The 17,241-nt window shown below is 36.5% G+C and overlaps 1 protein-coding gene across 1 annotated transcript in view; it reads left to right on the forward strand.

The window, feature by feature from the left end:
- SUGCT (succinyl-CoA:glutarate-CoA transferase) overlaps nucleotides 1-17,241 on the forward strand; it is a 330,401-nt gene that overhangs the window by 26,540 nt on the left and 286,620 nt on the right. Inside the window, exon 6 of the mRNA XM_026843996.1 lies at nucleotides 12,670-12,761. Coding sequence (XP_026699797.1) covers nucleotides 12,670-12,761 — 92 coding nt within the window. The remainder of the gene's footprint in view (nucleotides 1-12,669; nucleotides 12,762-17,241) is intronic.

A 17,241-nucleotide genomic window follows, 5' to 3' on the forward strand; every position in this document is an offset into this window, starting at 1 on the left:
GCAAAACATCTGTGGTGAAATAAGGAGGAGTTAAGCATGAGGAAGCCTAGTGTGGAACAGTTTGTTTTTCAATTGTACCGAATGGCATTGGAATGGGCTGCCCAGGGCAGGGGTGGAGTCCCCATCCCTGGAGGAGTTGAAGAGTCAGGTTGACCCAGCGCTGAGGGATCTGGTGGAGTTGGGAACTGTCAATGTGAGGTTAATGGTTGGACTGGAGGATCTTCAAGGTCTTTTCCAACCTAGATGATTCTGTGAAATATGAATATCTCAAAGGTGTTTCAGAATAAAACCAAACCTTAAAGATACCTCCTTGTACAGGACTAGTGTCATTATGTTCTGTCAAGATGCAAGGATAATTTTCCTACTTAAGACAAATTCATGTGCTGTGGTGGGTTTAAATGTTTTTTTTCTCTGCTGCTTGCAAAATGAACATACTGGGATCCCAAACAGACCTATTCAAAAGAGGAGGCTCTGTAAAATTCAGCTGGTTGACAAGCTTTTTGGAACTGAGCATGAGGCTGTTTTCTATACAACAGGCTTCTGTCAGCACAGCTGTGCCCTTCAGGAATGTGAAGAGGTGTGAACACTGACTGGTTTAGCTGTTTTGGCAGAAGCCATTAGCAAATATGTTATTATATTGACAAAACTTTTCTTTTGCTGGTAAAATTGGTCTGCTCAGAGATGTGTCTCCATAAATGGTTTTACATTCTAGTATGAAGTGTAATTCGTTCTGGAAAGCTATATTTGCAGAGCTTTGCCAGTACCTCTGGAGTACTAAAGGGCTCTGGCATTGACACAGCCCAAACTTCCCAAATGTATCAGTAATCCAAAGTAATATGAAAAGGGTGGAAGCTGAAAGGAAGTGTGTTGAAAGAAAGGTTGCTGAGAAACAGATGGGAGCTGACGGGATCCCTTCTCTGTTAGTAGGATTGATATCCTTGCATGGTTCAGATCTGCTGTGCACCTCCAGGAAGGTGGGCTTTTCAGCTGAGTTTGTGATGCTTCTGTCATCAGCACACCAGCAGCAGCTAAAGTGCTTTTTTTGAAAAAAAAAAAATTCTGTGATTGAGCTAGCCTTTTGCACTGGCGTTAAACATCCTAGCAGGAGGGCTTTGCTGTTTTTTCCACTATTATTTTTTCAGTGTCACATAGCCCGAACATCCAAAATATTGTGAGTTTAGGAATAAGAAGCAGTTGAAAATGAGTGCTATTCTGAAACACTGTGTTCCTATTCATTGTTCAGCATATACGAAGTTTAATGAACAAGTCATAATTCTTCCTTGCTTTAAAATTAGTACTAACTTTCAGCTGTGCATGGAAGCAATATTTTTCTTATGACTTCATGCGCATTGCTTGTTCTTTCATCTAAATAGCAGTATTTTGTATAAAATCTTAAACTTTGGGATTTTGGACTCTCTCCTAATGAAGAATACCATAGCAGACAGAGAGCCTGTGAGTCGTAAGATTTGACACTGGGTTAGTTTACAGTGAATGAAACCAGATTAGGCACTGAAATCCTGGATATGAACAGCATAGCAACACAGTACAATTGTGGAGACACTTACTGATGGTTTAATGTTTATTTTTCAGTAGCTATTATACTTGGACTGGTGCCTAGCTAAGTTAACAGAAATAAAGCTGGAAGATTTTAGGCAGCCTCACAAGTCTTGCAGTAGGCTTTTGTAAAGCAGTATTTATTGCGTTTGAGTTCTAATATTCTAAAGAGAAGACCCGAGAAAAGATCACCAAACGTTTTATATATTATTACTAAAGATTTATCTGCTGGTTTCTAAAGGAATTATTTTTCAGGGAATCACCTATCTTGTAGCTGCCTTATCTGCTTTATGTTGTTTTATTAATCTTTTTTCCTTGCCTGATGGACTTCATATGAAGATTGCAGGATTATTTTTTTTTTTTTTTGGGGGGTGGTGGTGGTGTTTTTTTTGTTTTACTGTTTAAAGTGGTAAGGTTTTGATATTTCACCACAGAAATAAATATCACTTATTAAAATGGTGCAATGATCCTGTGTCTCTATGTGCCCATTCACAGTATTTTCTGTGGGTGGTGTTAGATTGGTAGGAAGACTGTAAGTAGCTGGTATTGACCTGCAAATGTTTCCCAGTAAGCATATGGTCTTCATTACTTATGTTTTTAAAATACTGTGATAAAATAAAACACGTTGTCAGAAGCTCACGGAGAAAAAGAAAACAGCTTTGGGTGTAGAAGACAAAAACTATTGAAAAATGGCCCGTATTTTGTCACTTTAAGCAACCAAAATGGTGGCAGTATCTGGCATTTTTCCATGTACTTGAACATTAAAAGCATTCTGTATTCCAGTGTTTATGTCAGAGTTGGCTGAAACCCACTGATCTGCAAGTTGTCTTGTAGAGAAAACTTTGTCATTGGAAGTTGTAGATGTTACTGCAAAGTAAGGGTGTAATGAGAATAGATTTCTGGGTAACAGTCTTCCCATAAGTAAAAGTTCTTATAAAGAGAAGAGAATAATCAGTCTGTGATACATGGGACAAGAAGTAACCGTTAAAATTTCAGCAAAAAAGGGTCCTATTAAACATTAACAAACATTTTATAATAGGATGACTTTCTTGTCTGGGAATAGAGACCTTGTGGATATTCCAGAGTCAAGACAGGGGTACCTTGTGCCATTGTGATCATGTTTTGCAGTGAACCCTGACCACCTTTTCCAGAGGAGAATGGGAGGCCAAAATTTTGTAACCTCTTTTAAGAGAATACATATTTCAAAATAATTTTATGGAACTGCCCCTACAAGGTGTTTATTCATGTATAACTCTATATTCTTTTTGCAGTAAGAAGGGGTATTTTATATCGTGTACCTGATCAGGGGATATATGATTGTTTGTCAGTTTATTTTATTTCTGTCAAATTAAACTCATGATTGCAAGAAATACAGGAGTGAATTTGCTAATGAATCCTAACTTCTTTAACATTCAAACTGAAAATCCTAAGTATAGCAAAATATGTGGTCTGTAAGCAAAGATACTCTGCTATAAATTGCTCTGATTCTGTTAACTTTATTACAGTTCTGAAAACCTTCACAAAGTGATGCCTTAAGATGTTCGAGTACTCTGTCCATCAAGTTTGTTCAGGCTGAACAGCTGGTATCTTGTTATATTTTGTGTTGTATTTATTTATTTAGAAGGTGTTTCTCATCAATGAAATATGAGTCAGAGAATTGGATTAGAGGTAATTGTGTTAGGAAAATCTTTATAGAGGGGAAAAACCCCAAGTATTTGAAATATCAGTTGTGTCCACTACAGCTTTTTTTTTTTTTTTTTTTTTTTTTTTTTTTTTTAGGCAAAGATTCTTTTCACATATGACCCTGCCTAAGGAGCCAAGTGGTAAAATCTGTTAGTAGAAAAATATTCAAGTTAGGCAATACATTGAATTAATCAGTTATTAGATTCAGCTGTTTCAAGTAACCAGATGCATTTACTTTTTACCACTCCACATATTAAATTCCTGTAAATGGTCAGCAACTATTATATATAACTATGCGTTGTATCATCGGGGAATCTGTTTATGTTAAGAATATTCAAGATCACTTTCATATGTATTTCCAAGAAAAGGCTCTTTCAACTTTTCTTTATGTTCATTTAGTCTCTAATGTACTGGGAAGTTACTGCAACTTTCCACTTCCATCTGATCTGCAAGAACAGTTCGTTTAAACTTCAAGCTGTGATTTACACCTTCATTAGGTTGCATAGAAAATTTATGTTATATCAGGACTGCAAATGGAATTCATGTTCGAGTTCATGATTTCAGAGATAGGAGGTAGGTGTGTGCTCATTTTTTGACCTGAGTAGGGTTGAGCTGTTTACATATTTTGTGCGTATAAACCAAAGAGAACTATAACCAGGCTCAAAAAAATGTCAGTAAAGTTATTGGTTTGAAAGGGCAGCCTGGAATTTTAAGTATGTATTGTATTCCGTATAACTTATTTAATCCTCTTTGGGAATTAAACTTCACAGATTTGTTTTGGAAATTTGGAGGAAATGTTTGGAAAGTTTAAAAAAAAAAAAAATCCATACTGATTTTTGAGTTCATTTGACACTCTTTTCCAGCTTCAGCCCCATGAGGGTCTGTGTATTTGATCTTTGAGGGAGAATTCGAGGTCACGGTGAAGACACATGTGTGCACATGCATGTGGGTGTAGTGGAGTGCTTAGTCAAGGTCTGCTTCTTCACTGGATGTTGCTGTGCAGATTTGTCAACAAAACTATGTACAGTCACAACAAATGACACAACATACTCACTTAGCATGAGTGTTTTCTGATTCAGATGATTTCTCATTAATTTCTCATTAATTATGTAATTAAGCAGTTACTTTAAATTTCTGTCATAGGATAATCACATCCTTATCGGAGTCTACTGTGTATCTGTGGCCTCAGAGCTGAGACTTCTCTGAGGTTATCCTGACACTGCTGCTTGGCCATAGCATTATAAATATTCATAGAAATACACCTTGCAGGTACTCTTAGTTTTACACATTTTTTCACTGCAGAAATAGCAAGATTGGCAGTACCTGTTGAGCTGAAATCTGGTATCTTTCTCTTGACTCCATGCTGATGGTTCCCAGCATTAGCCAGGTGTTTCTCACAAATATTCACTCCCTTACCTTGGTAGTAATAGCATGGCAGAGGCGGGTTGGGTAGAGGAGCTCTAGCAAAGTAGGTGAGGACACACAGAGGTTAGTACAGACAGCTCACCCCAGTATTCAGCTAGTTTCTGTGCAAGTTTTGCAACCTGGATGGATTCTGGGGGAATGCCACTGCTACACTGTTAGGAATAACTGACTTTTGAAATTAGCTTCTACAATGTAAGTATTTGGAATCATAAGATCAGCTGTATCTGTACCAAGCAGGGTACAAGGAGTGAGTTGTTACCTTTAAGGGTGTGTAGCTGGGAATATTTGTATAAACCCAAAACAATCATGGGGAATTTGGGCATCTCTCAGCCTCCTTATAAGGCAGGGGAGAAAAGTTAGAGTACTTAATCTGAGTGTCATCTAAAAGCTTAAGTTTTTAATTAAAATTTTCTTTGAGAAAGTGGTCACCGTGTCACATTTAATTTCTGAGGTTGTGTAGAAGAGTGCCTCTCCATTGGTTGCATTGCTGCTTTTGCCTTGAAATTCAGAGAGCGACAAGTTAAACTTCAGCTGACTTAGCAAAAGAGAGTGGTAGTAGCATCTCTTAGGTAATTGCAGTTTAGGTTATGGAGGGAAGAACTGCTTTCTTGTAACTTATATTTGGCATGTTGAAAAGCTGGAAAATATGGCCCAGAAGTTTGCAGGCCTGATTAAAAGCCTGTTGAAAACCAGGCTTGCGTTGTTTGAAATGCTCTATGGCCTTGTCCCAGAAGTGTGGTTGGTGTTTTCAGAGGAGTCGTGTGAGGCTGGGTACCCAGATCACATGAAAATGGGATGGAGTTGGACAACTGGCAGAGGCTGTTGTTTGTCCCCTCCTAGTCTTTCAGTAGCTAAATCCCAGCAGATAGTTTTGCATTTGATGCAATAATTTTTTAAAATCTTTGCCTTCCAATTTATAACACCTGATTTTGTTTTAAAATACGGGGTTAGAATGTCTAAATCAGCATGTGTAAAAGCAATAAAGTAATTGATATATTGTACACATTCACAACCATCAACTGGGAAATGCGATGTATTTATCAGATCGCTGGTCAGATATTATGCCTGCTGACATAAGGTTGGTGGTTTTTTTTTTTTTTTTTTTTTTTTTTTTTTTTCATATCGGTTCTGATCTGTAAGCTTGCCTACCCAGGAAGTTATACTTCCTTTCCTTCTGACCAACACATGGCAAGCATTTTCCAAAAGTCGTTACTCGTTTTGCTAACGTATTTGGCAGCTCTGACATTGCAAAGTTTCATATAATGCGTCTGTTAGGTTTTGGCTTTTCTCATCACAGAGAATTGCTTGTGTTCTTCTGCTTGTTTCATTAATCTTTATTAAGTAAAGATGTAAGCTGTCTTTAATTGAATGTTTTCTTTTGGCAATAGAACAAGTCAAAAGGTGTTTCTCATTAATTTGTTATTCAGCAGGGATAGCCATCTATCTGGATTGAATTTGTGACAATGTTTAGTCCCTATTTGTAGAAATGCCTATGTCGAACATATTTTTCTATGTTTTGCTCGGAATATCCTATACAGGCCGACTTTATAATGTCATTTGTCATGTGGGAATTGAGCTACAGGGAATTGGTCTGTGTTGACAGCATGTCTCCGTGTTGGTTTTTCCTCTCCTTTTAGTACAATGTGTTTTATATTTGGTTTTATAAAGTTTTATCATGCTATCAAATCATGAAGAAGTGCAGAAATTATGGCTTTTGGTTTTCTCTAGCATGTGATACAGATATTTTGAACAAAGGTTATAATGAGAAATGCTGACCTTTCTTTTTATGACACAGAAAATCTTATTCAGATTTCCCTGTAGCAGTTAATTACAGGGCCATGATTAGCTTGAAAGCAAACTGTATTGAAAAAAATGAAGGTAGCATCTTCAGGTGTCGCACGAGTTGTTTTGTCTGCCTTCCAGTTCCTGTGCCTTTTGTAACTTTTAAAGATTTACTTCTTTCTCTGTTGTTTTATGTGAGGTGCAAACTGTGTTTGTGACCTACTAGTTTGGGGGAGGTGTTAAATTTCATGAAATACAAATCAAATACACAACAACCTGAGAAACGAAGAAGAATTTTTGCAAACCTTTGTAAAAATCCCAAATGAATCTAAGGTAACCCACATAAAAATATTGATTTTAGGGTGGTTGTCCTTTAAGTGATATTGCAACACATTGGTGTCTGTTCATCCCAGATGCTTTCAGGCAGCTCCTAGCTGAAATGAATTGTTTTTATACACGTTAGGAATCCTGTCATCATATCGTCAGTATCTCCTAAGCAAGGAAATGGGGTGTCCAAATGTGTGTTCGGTACACGTCTTGGAATAGCATAGGATCTACAGACACATGGAACTTTGTCTGGGACAAAGTTGTTTATTTGGTTTGCCTGCTTTCTTAAAATTTATGAAGAATGTCTGCCATAAATGTAGCTAAAAATCCCACTGTCATCTGGCAAAAATAAAATAAAGCTATGTTGTAGCTGACATGGTATTATAAAGCTAAACCTGGAAAGACACATTAGTCTGTTTTTCTAACAGAGTTCTTTTTGGAAACAGTTTTTGCTAGCATTTTTAAATTTAGTGTGACATTTTTGAGCATCTGGCATTTGGCAGCTTCACTAATAACACTTTTGTGCAGTCTAACAGCTTTTACTGTTATTACATTTTTCCTAATCTTCAGCCTGACCTTTCTCACTTCATAATATTTATTTTTGTCTCTCAGAACAGAATCATTTAGGGTGGTTTCCAAAGCAAAGTATGTCTCTCTTATGTGATAAATATATTGACCATTTTAAAGTGGATAAACTAGCAGTAGTTTGTTATGACATGTTATTTTTTCTCAAACTTTTGTCCCACATGATGCCTGCAAATATTATCATTTTTCTGTGGTATGTTCCAAAGCTTGAGTGCCATCACATGGCACTTGTACACTAAGCACAGAATTGATTAGCTTCATTGTGTCAGAGCTGACTTCTGTATTTCAGACTAATTGGCTCCCTTTCATCAGAGCAGGAATGTCACACCAACCCTAGAGAAGCAGCTAAGATTTATTTCCCATTGAAGACTCTTTTATTTTACTAGGTCTCTCTGATCCAGCTAGAAAAATCTGGGTGAAAGAAATACTTTCAGTCCTTCCCTTTGTCAGGAGTTGTGATGTATTAATAGCAATGTAATTTAATTGGTGTAATAGCAGCAGTCTCACTCTTAGTTTTAATTGGGATGGGTGTATATTGCCAATATTTATGGGAAATGTATTTGTTTCAATTCATTTTGCCAAACGAATCTTCAATCAGTTGCAATTAATGTCTTGCATAAAGTTACTTCTGTAATGCCTCCAGCTAGTGATGGCGATCTTAGTGCTATTATAACTTACTGTTTATCTTGACGTGATTATCTTTCAGTTTTGCCACGTAACTATTTTTTAGTCATATTGAGTCTTCTCTTGTTGCTCTGTATCAAAGATTAACATCAGACAACTGGAAGCTCTGTTAGAGCAGCTGTGAGTTGCATTATACTGTATTAGCTGCCTTATTTTATGCAACTTTAATTGTTATTTCCCCAGATATGAAACAAATAGATGTGGAAGCAGAGGTATATCCTTTTTTATGTCACATTAAGCATGCCCCATTTTGAATATTCACACGCTGTATGATATGCTGCAGATTAACACAGAGAGATGGTGGAGATCTTAGTTCGGAATATTCTTTCAAAAATTCCAGCTGCAAATTTGTCTTTAATCACTTGGGAAGTTCTGAAAAACAGAGGATGCTCAATATAGCCTGTAAGGTCGTTTTCTCTATTCTTATCTGAGATAAGGATGCAGGATTGCTGGTGGAAAGCTGTGGTGTTCACTCTGTAAATGCCTGCTGTAAAGGCCTGTGTTACCCTTAAGCTGACACAAAGTAGCCAGTGTAACTCCTTCTTTCATACTTGTCTCATACCCAGATGGATTTTCTTGCTCACAAAAAGGTAAAAAAGATAAAAGTACACTTTCTTATGTAGAAGATGGACTCGGCTGCAGGGTCAGGACAAGAACAGGAAGATTTAGGTGTAAGTGACTATGCCGAATAAGCAAATAGTCCTTTAGTGGACAGCTAGGGCTTGTGTTTCTGATGGTTTCAGATGCTTGCTATGCAGATTAAATAGTGCTTTGATAATGACAGTTTTTAGGAGGCACTTGGAGACCTGACTAGGGGTTGTTGCATCTTGTAACCAGTCTGATTGTGAAACTGGTGTAACATTTTGCAGTAGAGCAAACCAGCTCATATTGCATCAATTTTGAGATCTAGGTACATGAGGATATGGCAGGTATCAGAATAAATTATGCCTTCCCAGTGCAAGGTCTAGAATAGGGATTTTGGGAGCTGAATAGGGTTTTAGGGGGAGAGCAACTTTCTTTTGTTCTTTCCAGATTTCATTTTACACAAATCTAAAGATAATCTAGAGATTGCACATCTATGCAGCTCCCTCTCTAGCTGAAATGCCTTAGAAAATTCTCAGTTTTCTTAAATTAAGTTTTAAATTCTTTTGTCTCTCGTTTGAAATATATCGCCCCAAATAAAAATATATTCACTGAATTTAAGGGCCTAAAATAAATTCTCTACTGGTAGAGACTATTTAAATGTTGCCCGTAGCCTGAGGAGGTAAACTCCACTAGAGGGCAGTTCAGAGCAAGAGTGCGATCAGTTGCCTTGTTTCATCTTCAGAGACCGTCGCAGTAAAGTCTATTCTTGCTGTATTCAAGTAGGGATTATCCTTTTAGCCTGAAGCGTTTTCCGTTGTATCTAAACATGATAAGCCACTCGCTACGTTATATTAAAGAGGAACCTGTATTTAGGGTTAAGCATGTGTAATTGCAAATTTATTGCTTTTGCATACTGAATTTGAGTGTGAAAAAACGCATGATATTTGGACAAACATAAACTTTGGGTGGCATTTTTCTATCTTTAAGTAGTTGTTTTATCTATTTATATCTATATATATATACACACACACACACACACATATGTACACACATGTATATATGTGTATGTATTAGAGTTATGATGAGACTTGTGCACCAGGCTGAAAACTTTCTGAATGTAATTTTGTGTTCTCTTTCAAACTTTTTGTATTTGTGTTCCTAGTTATTTGTAAAAGATCTGCACTGGGTCGGTCCATTGACTTGTGTCATTTACTAGAATAAGCCTAAGTTCAGCCTTTGATTTTTGTCTGGATAATGAGATCTTTCATTTTTAGAAGTATCTATTTGTCACTTAACCCTTAGAGTTAGATGGCTACCTCTTCTTCCAGGCATTTTATATGTCCGTAGTTCCTGGGACAAACCATTTCCAATGACAACAGATTTAGTCCCCACACTAGTTTTGTCAGTTCAGAATTGAGATCAAAAGCAGAATGATGTATTTTTTTTCTTTTTAATCTATTGAGACCTGTGAAAACTAACTAAACACTCCTTAGAATCTCTAATTTTAATCAGAAAGGCATTAAATACAAATACTTATTTTTAAACCAGGCTATTATAATGTGTGAAAAGGACTTAATAAATTTTATTTCTAAAATACGACTAGAATAAATGCACGACTTGTTGCCTGTCACCTTTCCTGTATATAATGTTAGAGGGATGGCTATTTGTCCTTACCAGAAGAGCATTGCAAAGCATTTTATAGTTGTTCTGTCTACATACTAAATGCTTAATCTTCAGATGTTTTCTGTTTATGAAAACATTTGTGTGAGCAGATGTGTTGAGATGTCTTTTCTTTCTTAATAATTGAGGCCAGTACATAATTTCTCACTTACTTCAATATGCTTTTCACTATTCAATTAAAGTTGTTTTGGGTATTTTTTTTTTTATTGAGCAAGATTTTGTTTTTGAAGTGGCCCCACACATTTAAATGGTTTTAATGCTACAGTTCATTCCAATGAGATAATAGTATATGCTTAGTTAAAGCCCTTCAGAGCATTTTTGGGTGGATCCACCATATTTTGTTTGCTAGCCCTGTTATGTTTGAAAATGAAACACTGTTATTTTCTGTAAACTTAAGTGTGTAAATAGCAAAGGAAATGTCATGAATTGCTCTTCAGGGTCTCACAGTCAGCTGCTGTCAGAGACGTGATTTTGAATAAAACTGGTAAACTGGTAGGTTTTTTCCTTGTCTTTTAAGTAGCAAAGACAATAAGAGACGGATTTGACCATAAGAAACTTGTTGAAACCTTTCTTTCAAAATGTTTGAATGCGGCTACATTGACAAAGTCAATGTGCTGGCTGTAGTCTTTTGATATTCCCTGTAACACTGGGTGTAGAAGCTGAGTTCCACCTCAGCTTTGCAATGTGGATCTGATGTCTCCAGAAGAATATCAGGTAATTAAGATAGTTTGTGGCACGATGGGGAAATTGGTATGTCTAGTGGATATTGTTTGCTTGGTATGATTTACTTAATATTACTTGGAGTAACGAAGTGCTTTAACTCCAGTTTGGAGTGATAATTATTCTCTTGCACTGTACATCAGAAGTCATTTATGAATTTTGTGCATAACAGCGTTGGTCCAAGTGGAGGAACTGAGAAAGATTACCCCAGTGAGTAATGATTTCTGTGTGCTGTAATTAACAAAGCTGATGTTTAGACTGTCAACATCTACCAAACAGACTGTATATAAAGGTGATTATTTGGGAGAATAATTGAAAGGAATTTAAGAGATTCAGGAATTTTTATCTTGCAGTATATGTTGAAATATTTTTATTTTAGTACTGTCCACACAGTTAAGAGTAATACAGAAACATTGCCTTAAATGTGCCAGCCAAACCTGACATCTTGTCTGTGACAAATATCTCTTAACTGTTTGCTCCTATAATTAGGGGATTTCTCCTAGAGATAATCTGAAAAGGGAGAAGAAAGATGGAGAATAGCTTTTGAATTTGTTACATCTTTGGGGAGGAGAGACTCTTAAATCTGATTCTTAATGGGTCTGACAGTTTCTATTAGTTCTAGTAATAGCAATCAAACATATTGCTCCTTCCCTGTTGACTTCTTCCCTCTGTGTTGGTGGTCACTGGTTCCATAAAAGAAAACCAGACTTGGCTTTTTGACCACTTAATGTCATTACATTGTACAGGCCCAGTACATTAACTGCCTCCAATTTCAACACTAAATCGTTGGGTTATACTGTGACTGAGAGGCAGTAATCCCTGCCAGGGAAATAGGGTTGATATGTGGATTTGTAACCTCTTCAGCTGATCCTTCATGACCTCCTCACTGGAAAATTCTGTGGTTGTTGTTAGGAGGACATGATGTGTTAAAGCAGAGGAAAGCAAGAGAACATCCTTCTGGCTACAGCTGTTAATTCTGAATTAATTCTGTAGCTGAACAAAACTGTATGTAGTTCCATAAAAGTTTTTTGTATTTTGCATTTCATTGTTGCTCTTTGTAAACAAACTGTGTGAACTTGCTCAAGGGCCAGACTTTTGTAAGCAGTGTTTTATTTTGAAGGTAGCTCTGTTTTGATGTGGAATCAAGTCAGAAAAGTAAGGGAGGAACAATGCATGTGTCTAAACCGTAGTGTCAGGATTTTAGTATTGTTCGTGGTATTCAATACATCTTTATGGCAGAGTGGAGATATCGCACAGGCAACACGGGCCCTGTTGGACAGCAGAGGCATGTAGAGATACCAAAGAGCCTCTGAAATGACATCTGAATCCCACCTCAACTGACCCATCAAATTAAAAAAAGGAATTATATCCAAAGTGAATAAAACATAGCACGTCCAGGAATCTGTGTAGAATTAAGATCAAACATATCATCAACCCTCACAGGATAAATTCAACTATTTGCTCTTAAAAATGTGCAGGAATGAATAGGATACAACAGCATTCATTGGTTGTACAATCTAGACAACTTGTGAACAAAAGCTGATGAAAAATACTAGTTGGTTCCTTTTTGTACTAAAATAGTAATACGTGTTTATGACGTACTTGTCTTTGATTGAATTACTAATTGTTCTCTTTCTATTTTAGGTTATGGTCAGACTGGTCCAATGGTTCAGAGAGGTGGATATGACTCCATTGCAGCTGCTGTTTCTGGTCTCATGCATATCACAGGGCATGAGGTATGGTGCTCAACTTATAAATTGAATAGAATCTTTATGCTATATACTAAAACTTGATGCCCTATGCTAACACATCTGTTATGCATGCCCTCCTGAGTCCAACAGGAGGTCTTATCTCTGGGAATATAAGAAAATGATAGTGCTTAGTCCTATGGGTATCTCACTCCAGGCTTGCAAAGCCAGTGCCTGAGAAACAGAAAATGGAAGAAAAATGGTATCCTAAATCTCTGGTGAATAAATTGACACTGTATTCTAACCGGCTAATGGCCACTTGTAGTCACTTCAGGAACTGCAGTGGACACTGTTGACACCTGAGTGATGGAATCAGACATATATATGGGAAGTTTTACCCATGCTTTGATATCGATATTCCCTCTTTAAAAGAGGGAACTGTGAAGCCATCCATATTACTCTGACAAACTGTCTTTTCAGTCATCCAGCAGAGAGATGCCGTTAGTGGTTCTGGAAAAGCTTTATGTGCCGCTATTCCCACTGATATCCAAAATCTTTGGTAGTTGCAGTAGTGCTGGAAGCATTACTGAGGTAGTTTAGTATCTGGATTCCAGGGATACACAGAATGTGTGTCTTCACCTCAGAAAAATGTTGGTCAAATAGGCGGTTTACTTAAGCTGTCTTGAACCACCTACAGATGCAGGGAATGTGGTCTCCAAATGTCACTTCTCAAGTGAGATAATGTTACAAGTCTGTTCTATGCATCATAAATGCTAGATAGTCTGTGGTGGTGCTCCTGATACTCTGTAAGCAGTAGTGCAGATCTTTAGAGTATGACAGTTGCATGCCCTACATAAACAAGGAGTTTGTCAAGTTTCTGTACTTAGTGTCAGATATTCATGTTTGAGTAGGTTGTTGAAAGCTAACCATGCATGATCTGGACGTAACTCTACTGTAGGATTGATATTCTGCCAATAGACTTGTTTTCTGCTGAGAACAATGGCAAACATCAGAAGTCTGTGCTCGTGGCAATTATTGTTACCAGAGACCTCCTTTCTATTTAAAAATTAAAAAAAAAAAAAGAAAGAAAAAAAAATCAAGCATTGTTTGATTGAGGAAGCTGAAACATCTCATGCCTAGTGTCCTAAGAACGTCTGGCAATTGCTGCCATGTTAATGTTACACACTCATAGTATGTCCCATCTTGGAACACGAGAAGACAGGGAGAAGTTGAGTGCAGTCCTTCCAGGTACTTCCCGTCAAATATATAGTGCACATACACACTGGCCAGTGACAGATCACAGTAACTGTAGTCTGGGTAATTTTTACATTTTGACCCTGGTGTGTGTAGAGTGAAGGTTAATACTTTCAGTAAAATGCCAGAAACTTCACGCACACCTCAAAATGCACCAAACAAAATTAAGTGGGAGTATAAACTGTTAGAAAGGGACAAGTGTTGTTAATAACACATGAATAAAGGGAAGTATGTTGAAAAATTGAAAAAAAACAGGACTCTTGTAAAGGTTTTCAATTATATATGAATGGCAGAAAATACAAGTGTTATATTGAATAACTGCATGTAAATTTTATTTTGAGTATAACAGTCCTCAGTGCCCATTATGAAGATGGATTTTATTAAAAGATTTTGTTAAGATCTACACTGGAGTTCCAGATGTTCGCATCACCTCACCAGGACTTGAGGCAATATATTCATAGGAATCATTTAATCATTGTTAGTAACAGTTCCATCTATTCACTGGGGACTTTTTACAATTCATTCAAACTTAGTCATTCTCTTCCATAATTAAAGTAAACATGTTTAAACTTGCTTCTTATTTTTCTTTATTTGAAGTTGGTCATGTATTATTTCATCACTTTCTCAAAAGCATTTTCTGATGTATAGAGTCAGTTTTGTTTCAAAGACATAAGTGGTCAGTGACTCCAAAGAAGCAAATGTGCCTTTTGTTGTTTTAGTGAAAATTTACTCAAGTGCCTTTAAAATCATATTGTGTGCTTGTTTGGAAGTTACTTTGAAATAACCATGTATTATTAATAGCAAAATCTTTCACATTCTACATTTATGTTCATGTGACTGAGTTGTGCTTAAAATTCCACAAAACTACCTCTAAAAAAGTAGAAAACCTCGTTTCAGTCATCGTGCAGAAAAGTGGCCAAAGATGACAAAAGAATCTTACTTTTTTTATGCTGTTTTTCTTCACTAAACCTTGAATTATTTGTTGACCAGATAACATGTAATTAATATACTAAAAGTAAGATGATAATCTGAAGCGTACCCTAGTAAACTGGAGTATGATTTTTTTTTTTCTTAAAGTGAAAATGCCAGTCTTATTTTTTTTTTTAAAAGTTAGATGGTGATGGTTTTGTATTGCATTGTGGTAGCTATAGACAATCAGCATAACATCAGTATAACAGTGCTCTGTGGAAAGTGCCCTTCAAGTAAACAAGCCATTGAATGTGCTTGAAAGGATGGTTTTAGAGGTATCAGCTGATGCAGTAGACAAATTATAATGAATTCGAGCAGCAACAACAAAACATCTACATACATCACTGAGGTGCTTAGTTTTGAGGTATGTTAATAAATATTTACAGCTCAGAAGGCTGTGTGGTGCTTAGTTGCTGGCTGGTTTTAAACCATGACACTCACAAAGCATTTTAATAATAGGATACTAAAACTGTGTCCTCTATCTGACATTTTAAAAATGGATACAACTAACAGCAATATATATTCCATTTTAGCTTAGAGAAATTCCATGTGGTGAATTTTAGTTTGTTCCAACCATCTGGCTACTGTTTTAATGCCTCACAAAGCAGTTTACTGTTGTAGAACAGTAACTATTGCATACTGAGGCCATGCCTCCAGTCAGTAAAGTCTTATGATTAAGCCATGAAATCAATATATTAGCAGCACAGGATTTTGAGCAAAGCTTAAACCTTCATTGAGTCTGCTCCATATGTAATAACATTCATTTTCTTCGATACTTTATATTTCGTGTAACACTATAATTTTTGCGGCAGTAAAGAGATCACAGTGGAAGAGATAGAAGTTTCTGACTAAAATGTGGGTGTTTAATACAAGTTATCTTTTTATTAAGGACATAAAGTCAGTATAATACAAATGAGGAATGCACCAAGGATATGCAATAATACCACATTTGGAACACAGTAGAAACCTCTTGAAAGGGAAAAAAGATCATATGCTTTATACATCTGATTTCTAAGATCTGAGAGAAGATTCCTACATGAAGGATTTCTGAATAGCTTGCTTTCTTCTTTTGCTAGGAAATGTTGTTACTGAAATGACTTAATGCTGATTTCTTTGAAATGCTTCTGAGCAAAGTGCTGAACCTTGAAATCAAGCTGTAACTTCTGAGGCATTGCAGAGTTACAGGCACAAACAACCGCATTTGTTCTAGTGTTGCTTTTGCTGACTGTACAAAACCACACACACTCAACGTGCAGTAGAATGTTATCTTTAAACCATGTGCAGAAACCTGCATGGAGTTCAAGCTTTTGCACGTGTACTTGATTACCTCTGTATGAGAAATGCATGACACCTGTGAAATTTGAAATTCCAGTGTGTTTATGAAAATTTGCAAGCAGTAGTAGGGAATCTGTTTTGTGTAAATCCGTACCACAAACCCATTTTGAATGAAAGTAGTTGCTTCAGGCCACATTCAGTTTTTCTTTACATAAATTAAAATATGCTAAAAAGGACAAAGTTTACACTGATGACACTTTTATTGTCCTGGACGACATAATTTATAGATATTTCCTGGTTAAACACCACATTCATTTTTGATGAACAGAAAACTTTTACTTAATAGATACATCAGTGCCAGATGAATACCCCTTGGATGAAAATTTTTGTCTCATTAAGGCAATAACTTGAAATTAATTAAATAAAAAGCAATTTGCATACAAATCCCCTTCCATCTCCAAGTGGATTATTACAGGCTATTTTCACTGTTCAGAGTATCTTTATGGTGGTGCGTTCTTTCTTGCTGAAGAAACATTTTTATTTTACTGAACATGAGACAGCAAGACATGATTGGGATCTACAATACCAGAGGGGCCATTCTTCAGCTTAAAACCAAACAAACTGCAACAAAAGAGTACACATGGTGTATAGCTCAGAGCTGTTGAAAAATATAGCCATTGCTGGTTCATATTAGCTTCAGCAGCTATTTCCCATCTGTAAAAACTACTGGACTTAGAATATTTTTATTAAGCGTGTCATTTCAAAACAATTTCCATTTTTAATGGATCATTTTTATATTACTGATGTAAGTTTGTGAAGAGAAATTATGTCAGAAGGCAAAAAAACCCAAGACTCAGAAAAGGAAGCTTCCGAAATGTGTTGTGGCTATCTCTGGGCCAGAATGTGTTGACAAATCATAAGGAATTTAGTAAACAGCAAAAATTAGAAATAAAAATGTAAACTGGTGGTAAGATTGAGCAATAGCAAAGTACAGCGATGGAAGAAAGCATCTGCTGTACTGGAGTGAATC

The sequence above is a fragment of the Athene cunicularia genome (assembly GCF_003259725.1).
Source record: "Athene cunicularia isolate RWA chromosome 2 unlocalized genomic scaffold, athCun1 chr2_part2, whole genome shotgun sequence".
NCBI classification, from domain to species: Eukaryota; Metazoa; Chordata; class Aves; order Strigiformes; family Strigidae; genus Athene; species Athene cunicularia.